This window comes from Sus scrofa, chromosome 14 (genome assembly GCF_054392235.1).
Source record: "Sus scrofa isolate SSC_HxYL_T2T_F1_AM1 chromosome 14, Sscrofa_HxYL_maternal_Yorkshire_Landrace_v2.0, whole genome shotgun sequence".
In the NCBI taxonomy this organism is placed as follows: domain Eukaryota; kingdom Metazoa; phylum Chordata; class Mammalia; order Artiodactyla; family Suidae; genus Sus; species Sus scrofa.
Window position 1 is genome coordinate 34,090,766 of NC_139396.1, and position 20,585 is coordinate 34,111,350.

At 43.5% G+C, this 20,585-nt stretch overlaps 1 protein-coding gene and 1 long non-coding RNA gene across 7 annotated transcripts in view; one reads left to right on the forward strand and one right to left on the reverse strand.

Annotated features, from left to right (window-relative positions):
• Positions 1 to 20,585, reverse strand: part of KIF13B (kinesin family member 13B) — a 201,901-nt gene that overhangs the window by 10,318 nt on the left and 170,998 nt on the right. For 3 of the 6 annotated variants that reach the window (XM_084997778.1, XM_084997775.1, XM_084997777.1), the window contains 2 exons: positions 8,697 to 8,759; positions 4,521 to 5,268 (listed from right to left, as the gene is read on the reverse strand). In XM_084997778.1, the coding sequence (XP_084853904.1) occupies positions 4,521 to 5,268; positions 8,697 to 8,759 (811 nt within the window). The remainder of the gene's footprint in view (positions 1 to 4,520; positions 5,269 to 8,696; positions 8,760 to 20,585) is intronic. The other 3 variants (XM_084997781.1, XM_084997776.1, XM_084997779.1) reach the window with 1 other exon arrangement.
• LOC146396481 (uncharacterized) lies at positions 11,830 to 18,242 on the forward strand. The gene is made up of 2 exons (XR_014828452.1): positions 11,830 to 17,063; positions 17,283 to 18,242. It is a non-coding gene; the product is annotated as an uncharacterized LOC146396481 (long non-coding RNA).

Here is a 20,585-nt window from a genome sequence, read left to right on the forward strand (position 1 = left end):
GAGAAATCAATGGGAATACAATCATAGTAGGAGACTTTAACACCCCACTTACATCAATGGACAGATCCTCTAGACAGAAAATCAATAAGGCAACAGAGATCTTAAAGGACACAATAGAAAAGTTAGACTTAATCAACATTTTCAGGACATTACATCCAAAAAAATCAGAATATAACTTCTTCTCAAGTGCACATGGAACATTCTCAAGAATTGATCACATACTGGGGCACAAAGCTAACCTCAACAAATTTAAGAATATAGAAATTATTTCAGGAGTTCTCATCATGGCTCAGTGGTTAACGAATCCGACTAGGAACCATAAGGTTGTGGGTTCGGTCCCTGGCCTTGCTCAGTGGGTTAAGGATCCAGCATTGCCATGAGCTGTGGTGTAGATTACAGATGCAGCTTGGATCTGGCATTGTTGTGGCTCTGGTGTAGGCCAGCAGCTACAGCTCAATTGGATCCCTGGCCTGGGAACCTCCATATGCCATGGGAGTGGCCCAAGAAATGGCAAAAAGACCAAAAAAAAAAAAAAAAAAGGAATTATTTAAAGTATCTCCTCTGACTACAGTGGCATGAAACTAGAAATCAACCACTAGAAAAGAAATGAGAAGAAACTGACTACATGGAGACTAAACAACATGCTACTAAAAAACCATGGGTCAATGAGGAGATCAAGAAGGAAATTAAAAAATACCTCGAGACAAATGACAATGAAGACACATCCACTCAAAATCTATGGGATGCCACAAAAGCAGTGCTCAGAGGAAAATTCATAGCAATACAGGCTTTCCTCAAAAAAGAAGAAAAATCTCAAATTGACAACTTAACCCAACACCTAAATGAATTAGAAAAAGAAGAACAAACAAAACCAGCAGAAGGAAGGAAATCATAAAGATCAAAGAGGAAATCAATAAAATAGAGATTAAAAAAACAATTGAAGAAATCAATAAAACCAAGAGCTGGTTCTTTGAAAAGGTAAACAAAATTGACAAACCTCTGGCTAGACTCACCAAGAAGAGGAGAGAAAAAATCTAAATAAACAAAATAAGAAATGAAAAAGGAGAAGTCAAAATGGATACTACATAAATACAAAAAACCATGAGAGAATACTATGAATAATTGTATGCCAACAAATTTGACAATCTAGAAGAAATGGACAACTTTCTAGAGACTTACAGCCTGCCAAAACTGAATCAAGGAGAAAGAGATCGACTGAACAGACCAATCACTAGAAATGAAATTGAGTATGTCATAAAAACACTCCCAAAAGACAAAAGTCCAGGACCAGATGGCTTCACAGCCAAACATACAAAGAGGAACTTATATCCATCCTCCTTAAACTTTTTCAAAAGGTTGAGGAAGAAGGAACACTCTCAAAGACATTCTATGACGCCACAATCACCCTAATTCCAAAACCAGACAAAAACACCACCAAAAAAAGAAAACTATAGGCCAATAACTTTGATGAATATAGATGCAAAAATTCTCAACAAAATTTTAGCCATCCGAATCCAACAACATATAAAAAAGATCATACACCACAACCAGGTGGGATTCATCCCAGGTGTACAAGGATAGTTCAACATATACAAATCAATCAACGTCATACACATTAACAAAAGAAAAGTCAAAAACCACATGATCATCTCAATAGATGCAGAAAAAGCATTTGACAGAGTCCAACATCCATTCATGATAAAAACTCTTACCAAAGAGGCTATAGAGAGAACATAACATAATCAAAGCCATTTATGACAAACCCACAGCAAATATAATACTCAATGGAGAAAAGCTGAAAGCCTTCCCACTAAAATCTGGAACAAGACATGGATGTCTACTCTCACCACTGTTATTCAACATAATACTGGAAGTCCTAGCTACAGCAACCAGACAAACAAAAGAAATTAAAGGCATCCAAAGAGGAAGAGAAGAGATAAAACTGTCACTGTATGTGGATGACATGATACTATATATAGAAAACCCTAAGGACTACCCAAAAACTAAGTGAACTGATCAACAAATTCAGCAAAATAGCAGGATATAAGATTAACATTCAGAAATCAGTCACATTTCTGTATACTAACAATGAAATATTAGAAAAGGAATACAAAAATACAGTACCTTTTAAAATTGCACCCCAAAGAAACAAATACCTGGGAATACACCTGACCAAGGAGGTAAAGGACTTATATGCCAAGAACTATAAAACATTAATCAAATAAATTAAAGATGCAAAGAAATGGAAAGACATTCCATGCTCCTGGGTTGGAAAAAATTAATATTGTAAAAACGGCCATACAACCCAAAGCAATTTACAGATACAATGCAATCCCTATCAAACTACCCATGACATTTTTCACAGAACTAGAACAATCCAAAAATTTATATGGAACCACAAAAGACCCAGAATTACCAAAGCAATTCTGAAGAACAAAAACCAAGCAGAAGGCATAACTCTCCCAGACTTCGGGCAATATTACAAAGCTACAGTCATCAAGATAGTGTGGTACTGGTATCAAAACAGACAGACCAATGGAACACAATAGGGAACCCGGAAATAAACCCTGACAACTACGGTCAATTAATCTTTGACAAGAATATAAAATGGGAAAAAGACAGTCTTTTCAGCAAGCATTGCTGAGAAACCTGGACAGCTGCATGCAAAGCAATGAAACTAGAACACGCTCTCACACCATGCACAAATAAACTCAAAATGGCTTAAAGACTTAAATATAAAACAAGACACCATCAAGCTCCTGGAAGAGAACACAGGCAAAACATTCTCTGACATCAACCTTATCAGTATTTTCTCAGGTCAGAGTCCTAAAGCAACAGATATAAGAGCAAAAATAGACCAGTGGGACCTAATCAAACTGACAAGCTTTTGCACAGCAAAGGAAACCAAAAAGAAAAAAAAAAAAAAAAAAAAAGACAACTTACAGAATGGGAGAAAATAGTTTCAAATGATGCAACGGATGAGGGCTTAATCTGTAGAATATACAAGCAATTTATACAACTCAACAGCCAAAAAGCCAACAACCCAATGGAAAAATGGGCAAAAGACCTGAATAGACATTTTCCAAGGAAGACGTACAGTTGGCCAACAAGCACATGAAAAAATGCTCAACATCACTGATTTAGAGAAATGCAAATTAAAACTACCATGAGATACCACCTCACACCAGTCAGAATGGCCAAAACCAAATGCTGGAGGGGGTATGGAGAAAAGGGAACCCTCCTACACCATTGGTGGGAATGTAAGCTGGTACAATCACTATGGAGAGCAGTATGGAGATACCTTAGAAATCTATACACAGAACTACCATATGATCCAGCAATCCCATTCTTGGGCAAATATCCAGACAAAACTTTCCTTAAAAAAGACACATGCACCCACATGTTCACTGCAGCTCTATTCACAATAGGCAAGACATGGAAACAACCCAAATGTCCATCGACAGATGATTGGATTAGGAAGATGTGGTATATATAAACAATGGAATACTACTCAGCCATAAAAGAACAATGACATAATGCCATTTGCAGCAACATGGATGGAACTAGAGACTCTCATACTGAGTGAAGTAAGTCAAAAAGATAAAGACAAATACCACATGGTATCACTTATATCTGGAATCTAATATAAGGCACAAATGAACCTTTCCACAGAAAAGAAAATCATGGACTTGGAGAATAATAGACTTGTGGTTGCTAGGTGGAGGAGGAGGGAGTGGGATGAATGCAGTCCTTGGGGTTAATAGATACAAACTATTGCCTTTGGAATGGATTAGCAATGAGATCCTACTGTGTAGCACTGGAACTATAATCATTTACGGTGGAGCATGATAATGTGCAAAAACAGAATGTGTACATGTATGTGTAACTGGGTCACCATGCTCTACAGTAGGAAAAAATTGTATTGGGGAAATAACTATTAAAAAATTTAAAAAATAAAAGTTAAAAAAAAAAATCTGCAGGACAATGTATTTCCCTAAGTCCTATCCTCAGTCCTAGAGGGCACCTGCTGCCTGTTTTTCTAAAAATGATGATTTCTTGGCTTGGAGGTGAGCCATTTTACAAACTTAAAAGACTAGCGAGCCCACAAGGCTCTTGGATGGTGGGGGGTCCCAGGACCCTGGGGATGTCTTAGGAACACCTGCACCTACACCCAGGTGGTGTGTCTGACCAGAACTGAGCAAGCAGTAGAGCTGTTGTGACAGTTCAAATGCAGATACTTCTGTGACTGAAGAAACAAAAACCAGGATTCAAATTCATTTCAATTAATGTCTTAGATTTCTGAGAAATTTCTACATGTTGAAAAAAGAAAATCTGATTCTTAAACGTTTAAGAAGTTCTTATCTAGATAAAATTTCTGATTTTGAAAAGGACAGTTCTGAGAAGACAGAGATGTGTCCAAGGGCACAGAGCAGGCGCTGGGCAGGGGTGGCGCCAGCCCACAGTCAGCATGGTGAGTCACCTCTGATGCCAGGACCCTGTCCCTAACAAGCACCACTCACCTGAGGGTAAGTCGAGCTCCACTCCGACCCACGTGCCCTCCTGAAAGTCGGTGGGCCCCACGTATCTCACGATGCCCGTCTTGTTGGTGCCCACGGTGACATATTCTCCCTCTTTGAGCCACTCGGGGACTTCACTGGCTTCTTCAGAATCGGAGGAAACGTCCAGCTTTCCCAGGGGCTGTCCCCCGGCGCTGCTGTCGCCTGGCCCCCCAGAGGCTGGCGGATCCTCCTCGGTCCCCGCGGGGCCGCCAGGGTCCCCGCCCAGCATACGCGTGAACGACTTCAGCTCAGAGGTCCGCACCTTCTGGATCCGGAACGGGGATGCGGGGGCGGGCGGCTGGGAGCGGGGCTCAGGAGGCGGCTGAGGCTTGGAGACATCGGGCTCTAGGCCAGCGGCCGACTTCGCCCGGGGCTGGAAGGCGCCCGCTGCCTCGTCCTGCTTCTCCGCTGCCGCCAAAGCCCCTTCCTGGGCCGGCTGGTCCCCAGGGCCGGGTGGTGTGCGGGAAGCGGCAGGGCCGGCAGGACCGGGGCCCGGAGGGGACGAGGCCGTGACATCAGGGCCGCATGCGTCGGAAAGGGTGGCGGTGGAGACACTGTGCGAGAAGTAGCCGCTGGACGCCTCGCTCAGGGGGCTGGGTGGCCCGTCGGCGCCTTCGAGGGCCGGGGAGCCAGAAGTGGTCTTGGGCGCGGGGGCAGCCGGCACAGCCACGTCCGGGGTGACGCGCAACCCTGCGCTCTCTCGGGGCACCTAGAGTGGGGAGGGGAGAATTCGGAGTTACTCTTTACTGCCCAGACTTGAGATGACTTCTGAGGATCAGTGGAGACGTCAGTGCTTCGCTACAGCTTCGATGGTGGGGAGAGAGCAGCCCTGCAGCCTGGAGGTTCCCACACGGTTCCCCAGCTCCTCTGCACGCCCCGCCCTCTGCGTACCAAACAGGAGACCACTTGGCTCTAAGGCCGTGTCTGCCACCACTCCAACTGGGCTGAGCCAGTCACTGCCGGCGCCCCTCATCCCCTCGCCTTTCCATAAACTGGTGATACTACAGCTGCCTATGAAACTGTGATTTCTAGTAAGAAATACATATTTGGTCTCAGTCCCATTCTTGGCACAGAACTCCTAAAACCCTTGGGATTTCCTAAGGGGTAAGAACAATAAAAGTTTCCTGATACTCCTAAGAAGCCCCTTTCGACCACATCTGAGGTTACTTATTAATGGGGTGCCTTCTGGAAAGCCCCCGGAAGGGGGCTGGTGGCCAGGAGGGCTAACCATGTGACTAGAGGGTTGGAACTTTCCATCCCATGCCTAACCTTTGCCGAGGGGCTGGAGGTTTGAATCAGTCACTAAAGGACAATGATTCAATCATGCCTCTGTAATAAGTCCTCTATAAACCCAAAAAGGACAGGGTTCTGAGAGCTCTGTCTGGGCTGGTGAACAGGGGAGAGAGATCTGGACCGTGCTGGGCCCAGAGAGGGCAGGGTGGCGCCCCCTCCTTTCCCACCCTTGCCCTCCACATCATCTGCCTGTTTCCGTGTCATATCCTTTCATAAAAAACTGATACTCTAGTGACTAAAATGTTTCTCTGAGTTCTGTGAGTCCCTCTAGAAAATGAACTGAACCGTGGAGGGTGAAGCCCTTGAACTTGGGACTGGCATGGGAAGTGGAGGCAGTCCTGTGGTACTGAGCCCTTAACGGGTGGAATCTGCTGCTGTCTTTGGGCAGATGGGGTCAGAGTGGAGTTAACTGGAGGGCAACCAGCTGGTATCCGAGAACCGCTTGGTGGTGAGAACCATGAATCCCATTCCATGGTTACCAGAGACACCTCCCACCCCCTGCACTCAGACTAAGAAACAGGTCCCCCTGCCCAACACCGACATCACAGGGAGACTGAGAGGATCACTGGAGGCCAAATGGAAAGGGTGGGCTCAACAGAGACCCTGGAAGTGCAACAGTACCACAGCACAGCTCAACCAGCTCAGGCAGGAAGCACCACCCTGGGGCCTGCAGGCGGGGAGGCCCACGAGCTGGGCCCTTTATCAAAGAGGCCATCTTTCCAGCTGCTGCTCAAGGCTGGCCCCACGTCTCAGGTCAGGGCCTCTGATTCCGGGAGACGCAGGCTGAGGAGCAGCCAGCCCTGCAAGCAGAGGCTGAGCGAGGACAGAGCTGCGCTGGTCTCCCCTCTCCTGCCAGCATGTCCCAGTCCCTCCAGCAGTGACTAGCCCATCTCCCGGGGAAGATGACAGCCACTGTGCGCCCACACGCCATGGTTTCAGAGGTGCGCTAAGGTGTTCTTCCATGATAACTGAAGCCATTTGGAGAGGGTGGTGGATTATCTTTCTATTTCCAATGCACAATGACAGGGGACAAGAGACAGGGTGGGGAGTGGGCTGGTGGGGTGGAGAGGGGTGCTGCTCAGAAAAAGAAATATGTTTTCAATATTTACGGAGAGATTATTTATATCACAGGAATGGCCATTTTCCATTTGAAATACAGGATTTATTTGAACTGGGAAACAGCTGAGATCTATAAGTCTCTTACAGTTACTTGGCTTAACTCAGCAGTTTGATAAATCATACATTTTCACGTGAACTGTCATCTATATTCCTGTCTCCAGAGGCCCTCCTTCCCCGACAAGGCACACTCTCAGGGTACGAAATTAACGGCACCTCTTGAGATTAACAACCCATTTTTGTGATGGATCTCTGGGCTGCAAAATTTACTAAATCCAATAGATCAATAACTGTCACCAGCATAAATACTCTAAAAGATTAGGCAATCCTTCAATCATTTTTCTTTTGCAACTTGTACATGTTTTATTTATTCTGTTCTACTTTATATTTACTATCACTGACCAAGCAGGGAGGAGTACACAAAGAGAATCACAAGAGTCTAGAATCTGAACAATAACTACGGTCCTGAAATAACCTGTGTGAGACCCTGCCACGGATGGGATCTGCTGTCTGCTCAGGGCAGCTAGGCCTGGCCGGAGGAGACAGTCCAGAGACAGTTCCTGAGAGCTTCCTGCTGTCACCCCATTAGCTGCCACTGAACCCTCTGATGTGGGCCTGCAAGTACTCACTTTACACCATGCCTCAAAGAGGTGAAAGGATTCACCCAGGGCCTCCAGGAAGTGAAAAGGCCAGGATCAGAGGTCAGATCCAGGCAACACTGAGGAGGAGATGCAAGGTGGAGTTGGGCCTGATTACCTGCTTTCCCCGAGGAGCCGAATGCACCTCACATCTTCCTCCCGGCCCTGCGGGCGGCTGCTCCCACTTAACATGAGTGGGTGTGTGTGTGGGAACCTCCCTGCCACCTTCTGGTTACCCTTTACCCTGCCATTCCTAGAGCTGCCAGGAGCACCTGGACATGAGAAACCAGCAGGATGCTCAGCAAAGCTGCCCAGGCTGCGCGCACGCAACGCCCTCAGGAGAGGGACTCGGCCCCATTCTGCCCTACCAGCCTGGGGGCCCCAGTCCTGCCTTGGCAAAATAATAAACTGACTCCTGGGGGAGGGGGTGGGGATGTGGATGTCACAGGACTACCTTCAGTTGCATTCGTGCACTCCGAGGATGTCCTAGATGGAAACAGGACTGTTTAGAAAGGAGTGAATTCTTGGCCATCTGAATTCTTTCAAATTACTTGTCCTCTTTTGCTGTTGTTTTAATAAATAAAATTTTCCTATGAAGATACAGCATTTCCTAAGAGAATGAACGCACAGTGGGAGAAAATAGATTTGCTATTCATAAGATCAGAAGTGCTGTTCATCTGCAGGAGATCATAAGAGACTATTTTCTCCCTAGCTTAGCATCAGTCTTTTCACGCTGATATCATGAATCAGAATGAAATGTAAAACTGAGAATTAAGCCAACACTTAGAATAAGGAGATTGTTCTGTTTATAGAAATCGCCTCTGCCTAGCAGTGGGCTATTAAAGCAGCAGACTACATTAGCAGTCAAGCACCTAAAAGTTTAGCAATCATATGATTAACAAGTTGAAAATAGAAAAGTGTAACAAGCAAAATATAGAGGAAGAAGACAGTGACCTACATTATAATGATCAAAATGGGAATGCTAAAATAAAAAAGCACAGGTGTGGACCCAACAATGAGAGCATTGGGGCCACCCGCCGTATGTGGGGCAGCCACCAGTGAAGGCACCACCCCGGCCCGGCTGACTCACCTCTGCCATCCTGGGCATCCCGCCATCCGGGAGGGCAGACTGCACCATTATCCGGGGCACGGGCTGAGGAAACAAATGGACAGGTGGGCACGGGGATCCAGAGAAGCAGAACAGAGATGGCCCGAGAAGGATGCAACTGGACAAAGGAGACAGCCATCGGGGGACCCACCCAAAGTGAACTTTTACAACTTCGAGGAAATCAGACAAGTCACCGCCTAGCAGGCATGAACCCCACCTCAGAATGCTCAGTTCTAAGAGGCCCTGGATACAGAACAGACTCCCACCCCCCAATCCAGCAGGAGTCAAAACGGGGGGCGGGGGAGGGGCGGCGGAGTTTGTTTCTACACCGTACAGGTGTCTTTCCTCTTATTGGGTCTCCAATCTATTATATAGTCCAAACTGTCGGGGGAGATTCCCAGTTCCCTCCCCTGGCCCTGAGGCTCCACTGTCAAGGCTCCTCACACAGAGTCTGCAGGCACTGAGGCTGGACGCCAAAGCCTTGCTTCCTAGTTGGCAGCCCAGCTCTTAGCCGAAAGGAGAAGAGCCCACCTGGAACAAGATGGCCCACTGAAGGGGCTTCTAACCTGAGTTCACACACTAAAAACCACAATTTAGCAATGACACAGCAACATCCAATTACGCTTGGTACTGCCTTTGGGAGAACAGTGCTAGAAGGGATTCATTCTGCAGAGATAAGGGCCCAGCCACAGGAGTAGATACTGCTCTCCCAGAGCACATGCTGTCGAGGGTGAGGACACAGACACATAAGGTCGGCTGTGTGCCAGTTCTAATGGAAGCCAGATAACCGTACAGAAGGCTGCCCTATAGCATGCACTCTGCTTTTATACACTTCAAAAGGTTTCCATAAGCCCACCCTACGTGAAATTAACTGGGGCTCTGAGTCGATGTATAAACTCAGCTCAACAAAGCTTCCAGCCTCAGGTGTACCAGGCCCTGCAATTGCACTGTGGGACACAGAGACCAGAAGGACATGGGCTCACTATCGCTAGAGTGACAATCCAGACTAGGGGAAGGACATGTATGCAAAAAACAAAGACATCAACAATGACAGCTACCAGAATGAGAGTGTCAAAAGCAGAGGTGATTCTGAGGAGCAAGAGATCATCCAGGGACCAGGTCTAGAACCCCTCCATGGGAAAGACTGCACTTTGAGACAGGCCTTGAAGATGGAACGGCTTTTCCCAGGGCCAAGGGACACTTCAGACATGAAGAGCTAGGTGACAAAGGCGGCTGCCTTCTGTATCTGGTGAGTTCCCTCTTCCTACCTCCCTGCCCAGGAGGTCTCAGGAGAGAGAATGACCTAGACTGACCAGCACTGGACAGAAGGAAAGGAGGCTGGAGGTGGGCAGAGAGGGCCCTGTAAGCTTATGGTGGATCTTCATGGCAATGAGGAGCTATCAAACATACTGAATGAAGCCAAGATGAGAACTAGCCTTACAGAATATTAACCCTTAAATAGGGGAGATAGAAAACTTGGAAAGATAATTAAGCAGTTGTTTCGATGCTTCAGTGGAGAGCCAATAATACAAAAGCCTGAATTTGGGTAGTAAGAGGAAAAGGAAATAGAAATGAAAATTCAGAGATATGAAGGGGACTACTAAATACCTGGGAACAACTGGCTAGGGAGGCAGAGGTACCCAGGAAGAACAGGTGATGGTGGCCTCAGCAGGAACAGCATGCACGTGTATGTACATGAGTGCAGGGGCCGGGGGCTGGGCAAGGTGGGGTACGAGCATTCTGTATTTGGCAATGGCTTGTGGTGACTTAGCAACACTAGTAAGGGTACCAAAAAACACCTACAAAGTGTACTGAAATCTTCAGTGTGTCATTTATCCTTCACACATAACAGCTCACATTTCCAAATGGTATTGTTTGCATTTTAATGCTCTTTTACATAGCCCCTGTGCAGGCGGCTGCCTCCTATTTCTAGAGCTCAAAACATTTCAGATCATAAGTTCATTAATCCTTACGACACATCTGGTAACTATTAATAAAAATGACTGCAAAGTATTTGGCAGCTATAAATATTAAGGAGAAGTCCCATGAGGCACATGAATATAATTACCTACATTTCACACTACAGAAACCAAGGCTCAGAGGCATTTGCCTAATGGTTAAATGCAGGCACCTGTGCCCCAGGGGGTCAGTGACAGGGAGAGAAGGGGCTGCATCCTCAGGCCAGCTGAAGCCACAAGTGCGCAGTCTGCGCACAGCTCAAGACTAGTGGATAAGCAGGTCACAGGCAGAGGGCTGCTCAGAAGGGTTTCAGGGGAAAGGTGATGTTCACTTCTCACACTGTATCTTGTCTTTTTTAAACCCTGGCTTTTACCTGAATGAAAGCAGAGCAGACAAGCTCGGAATTTCCTAACTAGGGATAAAAGCTAACTTGGAGACCTCTTTGCGGGAGTACAGTTTTAACTCTTTGCCATGACATGAGAGAACCTCGCCTCTCAAGAGGCTGCACCTTCCCATGCTTATTACGCTAACCTACTCTGAGTCGAACACGTGGCTTCTCTAGAGCCTTCCTGGCGTTGCCCCTTTCACTAGGGAATCATGTTCCTCCTGGGGAAGACCTAGTCATCTCTAAGTTTTAGCTCAAGCATTGCAGGGAGAAATACCCCCGGCCTCCACTATCAACCCTGACACACACACATCACAGCACCTATGACATCGTCCCTCTATCTGCTGACATGTCACTGAGGGAACCCCCCTTGTAACCGCAAGCTCTCTGCAGGGGAGGGATTATGTCTCATTCATCTATATTTTTATTTTTATTTTTTTGACTTTTGCATTTTAGTGCTGCACCTGAGGCATATGGAAGTTCCCAAGCTAGGGGTCAAATTGGAGCTACAGCTGCCACCCTACGCCACAGCCATAGCAATGCTGGATCTGGGCTGCATCTGCGACCTACACCACAGCTCATGGCAACACCGGATCCTTAACCCACTGACCGAGGCCAGGATTGAACCCATGACCTCATGAATACCATGTCGGCTTTTAAAACACAGAGCCACAAAAGGAACTCCAATTCTGAATTTTCCGATGCATTTTTTTCTTGTTTGAAAATGAACCTTTTCTAATAATCACTCCTTACCCTGATTTTGATAAATTCTTTTTTTTTTTTTTTTTTTTTGCTTTTTAGGGCCACACCTGCAGCATATGGAGGTTACCAGTCTAGGGGCCCAATGGGAGCTATAGCTGCCAACCACAGCCACAGTCATGCCAGATCCAAGCCACATCTGCAAGCTACACCACAGCTCACAGCAACTCCGGATCCTTAACCCACTGAGCAAGGCCAGGGATCAAACCCGCAACCTCATGGTTCCTAATTGGATTCATTTCCGCTGTGCCACGACAGGAATCCCCAATTTGATAAATTCTTAAATGTCATTTTATAACAGTTCTTAAGTGAATATGATCCTCTTAGTCTTTTTAAACTCTAACCACTCTCTTAATCCAAGCACAATATAAATACAAGAGGTGTAAGATTTATTTCTGCTATAAATACCCAATAGCCAACCTTTGATTTTTCACTCTGGTAAAGTGAGAAAAACATAAGGAGCACCACCAAGCAGGGACGTGCACATAAATAAAATACTTCCTCATCTTTGACTGTGTTCTGATAAAAGTAATAAACATTAGATAAAATCAGACACATACAATTACCTAAAGAGCAAGAATCAGCAATAGGCTAATCAATATAAATAAAATTTTAAAGGTTATGTTAATCAGAGGCAGGGCGGTGAGGCTGGAAGTGACAGGAGGAAAGCTGGCAGTGCTCCCAGCGCTGGTGCAGATGGACACTCCAGGTACTGCCCAGTGACATCCTCGTGATCCAGCTCACACAGCCAGCCATCTCCCACGCCCACCAGGGGCTCGTCGTAAGCAGCCTATGGCTTTCCAGGGGTTATGGATAAGACTGTGCTGGCTGTGATGACGCCAGTACTTTTATCTGCGTGGCAGTTATAGTTCTTACTTTAAATGAGTAACTCAGCACTTGAATTGATCCTTCAGTCCTTCTGTAAGCTGATCACCTCTAGGTTGCACATCTCGAAAACAGTCATCTCATCTATAGGAGTGCTTTAAGCAATTCCACCTGGTTAGGATGGTGGGCAGTCACCAGCTGGTCCTCACCACAGACACTATTACCCTACCTGCCACATGCTCCTTTCAGTGACACTGATGTGTCAGTCTGTCTGCTCTTAGATTGGAAGAATTAATATTTAAAATAGCCATACTACCCAAAGCAATTATGTTAATGTGACCCTTAGCAAATTACCCATGACATTTTTCACAGAACTAGAACAAATAATCCTAAAATTTATATGGAAACATAAAAGACCTGGAATTGCCAAAGCAATCCTAAGGAAAGAGAACAAAAGCAGGAAGCATAATCCTCCGACTTCAGACAATACTACAAAGCTACAATAATCAAAACAATGTGGTACTGGCACTAAAACAGATATGTGAACCAATAGAGAGCCCAGAAATAAATCCACACACCTACGGTCAATTAATCTTTGACAAAAGAGGCAAGAATATACAATGAGGAAAAGAGAGCTCTTCAGTGAGTGGCACTGGGAAAGCTGGGCAGTCACATGTAAATCAATAAAGTTAGAACACACCCTCACATCATAGACAAAAATAAATTCAAAATGGCTTAAAGACTTAAACATAAGGCACAGCACCATAAAACTCCTACAAGAGATCATAGGCAAAACATTGTCTGACATAAACTGTACCAATGTTTTCTTAGGTCAACCTCCCAAGGCAATAGAAATAAAAGCAAAAATAAACAAATCAGACCTAATCAAACTTATACGCTTTTGCAGGAAACCATAAATAAAAAGACAACCTACAGAATGGGGGAAAATATTTGCAAATGATGCGACTGACAAGGACTTAATTTCCAAAATATACAAACAGCTCATACAACTCAACAACAAAAAAACAAACAACCCAAAATGAGAAGACGACATAAAGAGACATTTCTTCCAAGAAGAAATACAAATGGCCAACAGGCACATGAAAAAATGTTCAACATCACTAATTATTAGAGAGGTGCAAATCAAAATTACATTGAGGTACCACCTCAGACCAATCAGAATGACCATCATTAATAAGGCTACAAATAACGAATGCTGGAGAAGATGTGGAGAAAAGGGGACCCTCTACACTGCTGGCAGGAATTCAAATTGGTATAGCCACTATGAAAAACAGTATGGAGGTTCCTCAGAAAACTAAGGATAGAGTTACCATATGATCCAGCAATCCCACTCCTAGGCATATATCTAGACAAAACTATAATTCCAAAAGATACATGTACCCCTATATTCATAGCAGCACTATTCACAATAGCCAAGATAAGGAAACAACCTAAATGTCTGTCAACAGATGAATGGATAAATAAGATGTGGTACATACGTACAATGAAAATACTACTCAGCTATAAGAATGAAATATTGCTATTCGCAGCAGTATGGATGCAACTAGAGATTATCATACTAAGTGAAGTAAGAAAGAGAAAGACAGATACCACATGATACCACTTATATGTAGTATCTAAAATATGACACAAATGAAGCTATCTACAAAAAAGAAACAGACTCATGGACAAGGAGAACAGACTTATGGTTGCCTAGGGAGAGGGGGTTGTGGGAAAGTTGGGGTTAACAGATGTAAGCTATTAAACATGGAGGAGATATACAACAAGGTCCCACTGTATAGAACAGAGAACTGTACTTTTTTTCCTTGTCTTTTTTACCGCCACATTTGTGGCACATGGAGGTTCCCAGGCTAGGGGTTGAATCAAGAGTTGTAGCCTCCTGCCTATGCCTACGCCACAGCCACACCAGATCCAAGCCCAAATGCAACCTACACCACAGCTCACAGCAACTCTGGATCCTTAACCCACTGAGTAAGGCCAGGCATCAAACCTGCATCCTCATGGATACCAGTCAGATTCAGTTCCACTGAGCCATGACGGGAACTTCATAGAGAACCATATTCAATGTCCTGTAGTAAACCATAGTGGAAAAGATTATTTTTTAAAACTGTGTGTGTGTGTAACTGAATCACTCTGCTATACAGCAGAAATCAACACAACACTATAAATCAAGTATAGTTCAATTTTTAAAAAAGCATCTATGTGCTAAGCACAGGAAAGTGACTTCGTTTCTTCTCACCAATATTACAATCCTTCGTGAGGTTTGAACATACACTTGAATAGATTCTTCCTCTTCCAATCCACCTTAGAAGAGCTTTCCAAGACACAAATTTGACCATGTCATTCTCTGGCTTTAAAATTGTCAATGATTCCTCATTGCCCAGAGATAATTTTTTAAGAAGGAATGGGCAAAAAGAAAAAAAAAGAAGTTATGGTTAGATCCTACTCAGTGTATTTTCATGGCATGACCAGTCTCTCCTTAGAATATTACAGACTTACTCACTCTACAAATATAGTAACTTGCTATTTTTAATCAAATCCAGTGAAATCTCTTAAAATCACAATTGTGCATTACGTGTCTAAAGTGTAAGTCTCAGTTCTGCTACTCACTGGGCTTTGTAACCATAGACAAGAGGCTTAGCCTTCCTGAGCCTCACCTTCCTCTGCATCTAACTCTGCGCTGTCCAGCATGGCGGCCACCAACCACATGGCTTCTGAGCACTTGAAATGCGGCTGGTGTGATTGAGGAAATGAATTTTCTATTTTACTTAGTTTTAATTAATAATATGCAAATCTTAAAGCTGAATTGCCTTTAAGTATGTTTGGAATGGCTTGGGCATGTGGATCTATTTTTTCAACTTTATGAACTCTAAATACAGATCAAGTATTTCTGAGGAAACTTTAGTATCCAAATTGAGATGTGCTAGAAATATAAAATATACAGCTGATATTGAGAACTATGTAGGATAACTCAGTAAGTTTTTAATATTGATTACATGTTGAAATGACAATATTATGAATATACTGGGTTAAGTAAGTTATTTGATCAAAATTAATTTGATTTTTTCTTTTTTTAAATCTGTTAGAATATTTAAAATGACATGTGTAATTTGTATTTTATTTCCATTGGACAGCACTATAGTTGAGCTGATGCATATACAATCCCTGGCACACAGTAAGCACTCAGTACATTTTTAAAGGATCATGGGGGAGTTCCCTTCGTGGTGCAGTGGTTAACGAATCCGACTAGGAACCGTGAGGTTGCGGGTTCCATCCCTGGCCTTACTCAGTGGGTTAAGGATCTGGTGTTGCTGTGAGCTGTGGTGTAGGCCAGCAGCTATAGCTCTGATTGGACCTCTAGCCTGGGAATCTCCATGTGCCACGGGTGCGGTCCTAAAAAGCAAAAAAATAAAAAATTAAAAAAAAAAATCCTAATCACTGGAATTTCGTGTGTTGTCTTCAAAGATATTTCTAGGTTGGCTTATTACAAGCACATTTTTAAACAATCCAACAATTCTCTCTGAAAGCTCCTCTAATAAAAATTGAAAGTTTCGGAGTTCCCGTCGTGGCGCAGTACTTAACGAATCCGACTAGGAACCATGAGGTTGCAGGTTCGATCCCTGGCCTGGCTCAGTGGGGTAAGGATCCGGCGTTGCCGTGAGCTGTGGTGTAGGTTGCAGACACGGCTTGGATCCCGCATTGCTGTGGCTCTGGCGTAGGCCGGTGGCTACAGCTCCGATTCGACCCCTAGCCTGGGAACCTCCATATGCCGCGGAAGCGGCCCAAGAAATAGCAAAAAGACCAAAAAAAAAAAAAAAAAAAAAAAAAAAAAAATGAAAGTTTCTACTTGTTTATTAGTTCCAAAGCCAATCAAGATACAATATTAATTCCATCTTCTTTCAAACAAAGAACTTTGGATTTCCTTAATTTACCCATTTGCAAACAGGAAGCATATGCCTACTACACACTAAAGGCTGTGCCAGGAATGGGGGATACAATGTATTTAAAACCAAACATAAACATAATCCTCCTCCTCAGAAATAGACACTCGGGGTCTGAAACTCAATATTCTTATTTAATTTTAATTATATAAAACAACTAAAAGACCCATTTCTTCTATCAATAAGTAAATTATTTTATCACAGTTGATAAAGGTGAATAAGCCCATCCAAAGAGCTTTTTTATTTCACTCTATTACATACATGTTAGTCCAACTTATTTGAGATCCTATATATAGAAAATTTTAAATACTAATATTTCGGAAAATACTAGTATTGTCAGAAAAGAGACAGCTTATTTTTTAGAATTTAGCTAGCTTACTTTTTAAACTTCTACATAATTGCTAAAATATATGTAATAATGAGAAAAAAATTTGTTTTTTAAAAAGATGTAATAGGGGAGTTCCCGTCGTGGCGCAGTGGTTAACGAATCCGACTAGGAACCATGAGATTGTGGGTTCGGTCCCTGCCATTGCTCAGTGGGTTGGGGATCCAGTGTTGCCGTGAGCTGTGGTGTAGGTTGCAGACGTGGCTCGGATCCCGCGTTGCTGTGGCTCTGGCGTAGGCCGGTGGCTACAGCTCCGATTCGACCCCTAGCCTGGGAACCTCCATATGTAACAGTCACTCCATCCACTTCGTTTTTCAAGTGTCAATGAATGATGAAACACCGAATGGCTGTTAATTTAAAAACAGGGTGTACATCTAGACTGTCCCCAGCTTGGTGTGCCCTGGAAAGCTAAGAATGTTTTTCTGCCTTTTGAAAATGTTGAAAATAAAAGAATAATTTGTGACATGTAAAAATTATATGAAATTCAAATTTAGGAGTTATAAATACATGTTTTATTGCAACAAAACCAGATCCATTGTTTAGGATCGTCTACAGCTAGTTCTCACAGCAACTGTGTGGCCTGCAAAGCCTAAACTTTACCACAAACATCTGCCAACCCCCAGTCTAGAGAATCACGCAAACATATACAATGCCCACTTATGAAAAATGAGTGACAAACCGAGGTCTCATCAATCAACTCCTATACTGCCTGAGACTATCTTCTTTGTTGTTTTTCAGATCAACTACCTATGCTGATTCTGAAGACAGCCTGTCAGCTTAGTGGCTCTATGTATGTCAATATTCATACATTTCTGGTGCAAAGATAAAGGGCAAGGGAAAACAAAACGGAGATAAGATCCTTTTTCTTATTTAGTTATTTAAGATGATGAATCTTTAAGACATCCTGATGATGAGCATTTACACGGCTTGTTTCATCAAAGAAGCCCAAGTATGAAGAGCTTAAAACAGCACCTTAGTGCACAAAGGAAAAATCAGTAGTTGTTTGCTTCTCCCCATTATACATGTGGAGGAACTGCTGGCATGAAAGCTGGAAGAACCATCCAAGCATTTTTTCAACTGTGCAGAGAGGCACAGGGTGGGGCTTTCTCTACCCAAGTCTTTGTCCATCTACCTCACTGGAAGCTGTGTTGAAAATGGAGACAAGCATCTCTTGGTCAGCAAGGCACCCCTAAGCAAACACAAGTCACTTAAGAGGGCAGACAATAAAACAAAGATAGACCAGGAGTTCCCGTCGTGATGCACTGGTTAACGAATCCAACTAGGAACCATGAGGTTGCGGGTTTGATCCCTGGCCTTGCTCAGTGGGTTAGGGATCCGGAGTTGCCGTAAGCTGTGGTGTAGGTTGCAGATGTGGCTCGGATCCCGAGTTGCTGTGGCTCTGGTGTAGGCCGGTGGCTACAGCTCCAATTCTACCCCTAGCCTGGGAAACTCCATATGCTGTGGGAGCAGCCCAAGAAATGGCAAAAAGACCAAAAAGACCAAAAAAAAAAGACCAGAAATGTGTGTTTTTGAGGGTGGGAATTAAATGTGAGCATTAACTCTTTAATTCCCCAAATGAATCGAAGACATCATTTGGAGGACCTGAGTTTGAAGAACATAAAGAGCTTCATCTGAACACAAACTTCTAGATACATGAAAAAACCTATTATGCCAAATTAATTCAATCTAACTAATTAGAGAGCAGGAAGTTCTTTCAATTATTTTATGTGCTGTCTGAGAAACACACTTGAATATGAGTGCAGATTTCATTAATTGCAGTTCATTATTTTCCAGATTAGTTACTAAACTTGCATCAGAAGGTCAAAGACAGCAATTTTGTCAGCTGCCACCTCTTTCAGTGCTGTATCTTTTGCATTTCTGGAACTCAGACAGAAATTGATTACAAACAAAAACACATCTCCCTAAAAGTGGGAAATATAAATCATTATTAATATGTTCAAGCCAAATGATTTTGTAAAATAGAAGAATCTTTGTTTTTAAACACTTTAAAAATTTTTATTCTTCAGAATAAATTAACTTCTATCTTACAAAAAAAGACCCAAGAATTTTTTCAATCTTCTCAAATACTGAAATATGCTCCCCTCTGCCCCACAAAAAACAGAATCTTCATCTGAGAACCTGCTGATTCCAAAGAACAAGTTAATAAACATTAATTTTTTCATTAGAGTTTCACTATGGTTGTGTGTTTGTATCTTTGCATGAGGGATGAAATTGAACATTCTTGTTTGAAAATGTCAAGGACACTCTGATTAAAAGTACTTTTTTTGATAATAATCATTCCTTCATTATACAACTTCTGCCTCTCTTTCATCTAATTTAACAAAGAAAAGGGGAGGAATGACTCATAGAAACAGGGTCTATTCTATTCCTCAGCTCTTACTGGGAACATTTTGGTTTTCAAAATCTTATTTTTAAAAAATAGAAGTGACAGAAGTCCATGGGTTTTTGGAGACTACACTGCCATCTATAAATCACTGTACTCATTCACGCTTGCTAACGTTCTTTTGGTTAATTTCATTTCTGTCGTTCTGTACCTTTCGTCCTGCTGCTTTACTAGAAACATCCTTACACAATTCTTCCCAGTCTTTGGTGTTGATGTCCCCTGAATGCTTATACAGTCAGCACTCTTAGTCATTGTTTGGTCAAGCTATAAATAACTCCCTTAATCCTTCCTCATAAATCATTTCTGATGTGATTCTCTGAAAGACTTTTAGTTGGTCATTGGCTGTCTAGTAGTAACATACCCAGAGCCAAGTGCAATGACCTAAGAGTCACCTAATGATGCCCGAGAGAAGCCCAGTGTGGTATTTAGGTGGGCTGGTATGAGAGTCTTTGTTACTGGGACTCTTCCAGAGAAGGAGTTTTAAGTCTCCAAACTAACTTGGGACAGAAACAGAGAAAGGAAGAATTTTTTGTTGTTGTTGTTGTTGTTGTTGCTATTTCTTGGGCCGCTCCCGTGGCATATGGAGGTTCCCAGGCTAGGGGTTGAATTGGAGCTGTAGCCGCCGCCCTACGCCAGAGCCACAGCAACTCGGGATCCGAGCCGCGTCTGCAACCTACACCACAGCTCACGGCAACGCCGGATCGTTAACCCACTGAGCAAGGGCAGGGACCGAACCCGCAACCTCATGGTTCCCAGTCGGATTCTTAACCACTGCGCCACGACGGGAACTCCGAGAAAGGAAGAATTTTTAATCTTTTGTCATAGCTAGGTGGGAAATGGAGAGAGAAATGGCTTTGAAAATAATGAAAAGGGAAAGTTGGGAGTGGGGCAGAAATGAGAGTATGCTTATCTTACATGGTTTGTTGGGTTACTGCATATTACCTCTGCTGATCCATCTGGGGGCTTCTGTTTAGTTTTTGGTGCTGACTCACATTATAAATCTTAAGTGAGGTAACTACCCATTTATGTTCTCTAAGGTTTTGTTTGTTTTTGTCTTTTGTCCTTTTAGGGCCACAGTGGTGGCATATGGAGGATCCCAAGCTAGGGGCCCAAGTGGAGCTACAGCTGCTGACCTACACCACAGCTGAGGCGAGCCGAGAAAATGCAGGGACTCAAAAAAAGGACCTTGCCT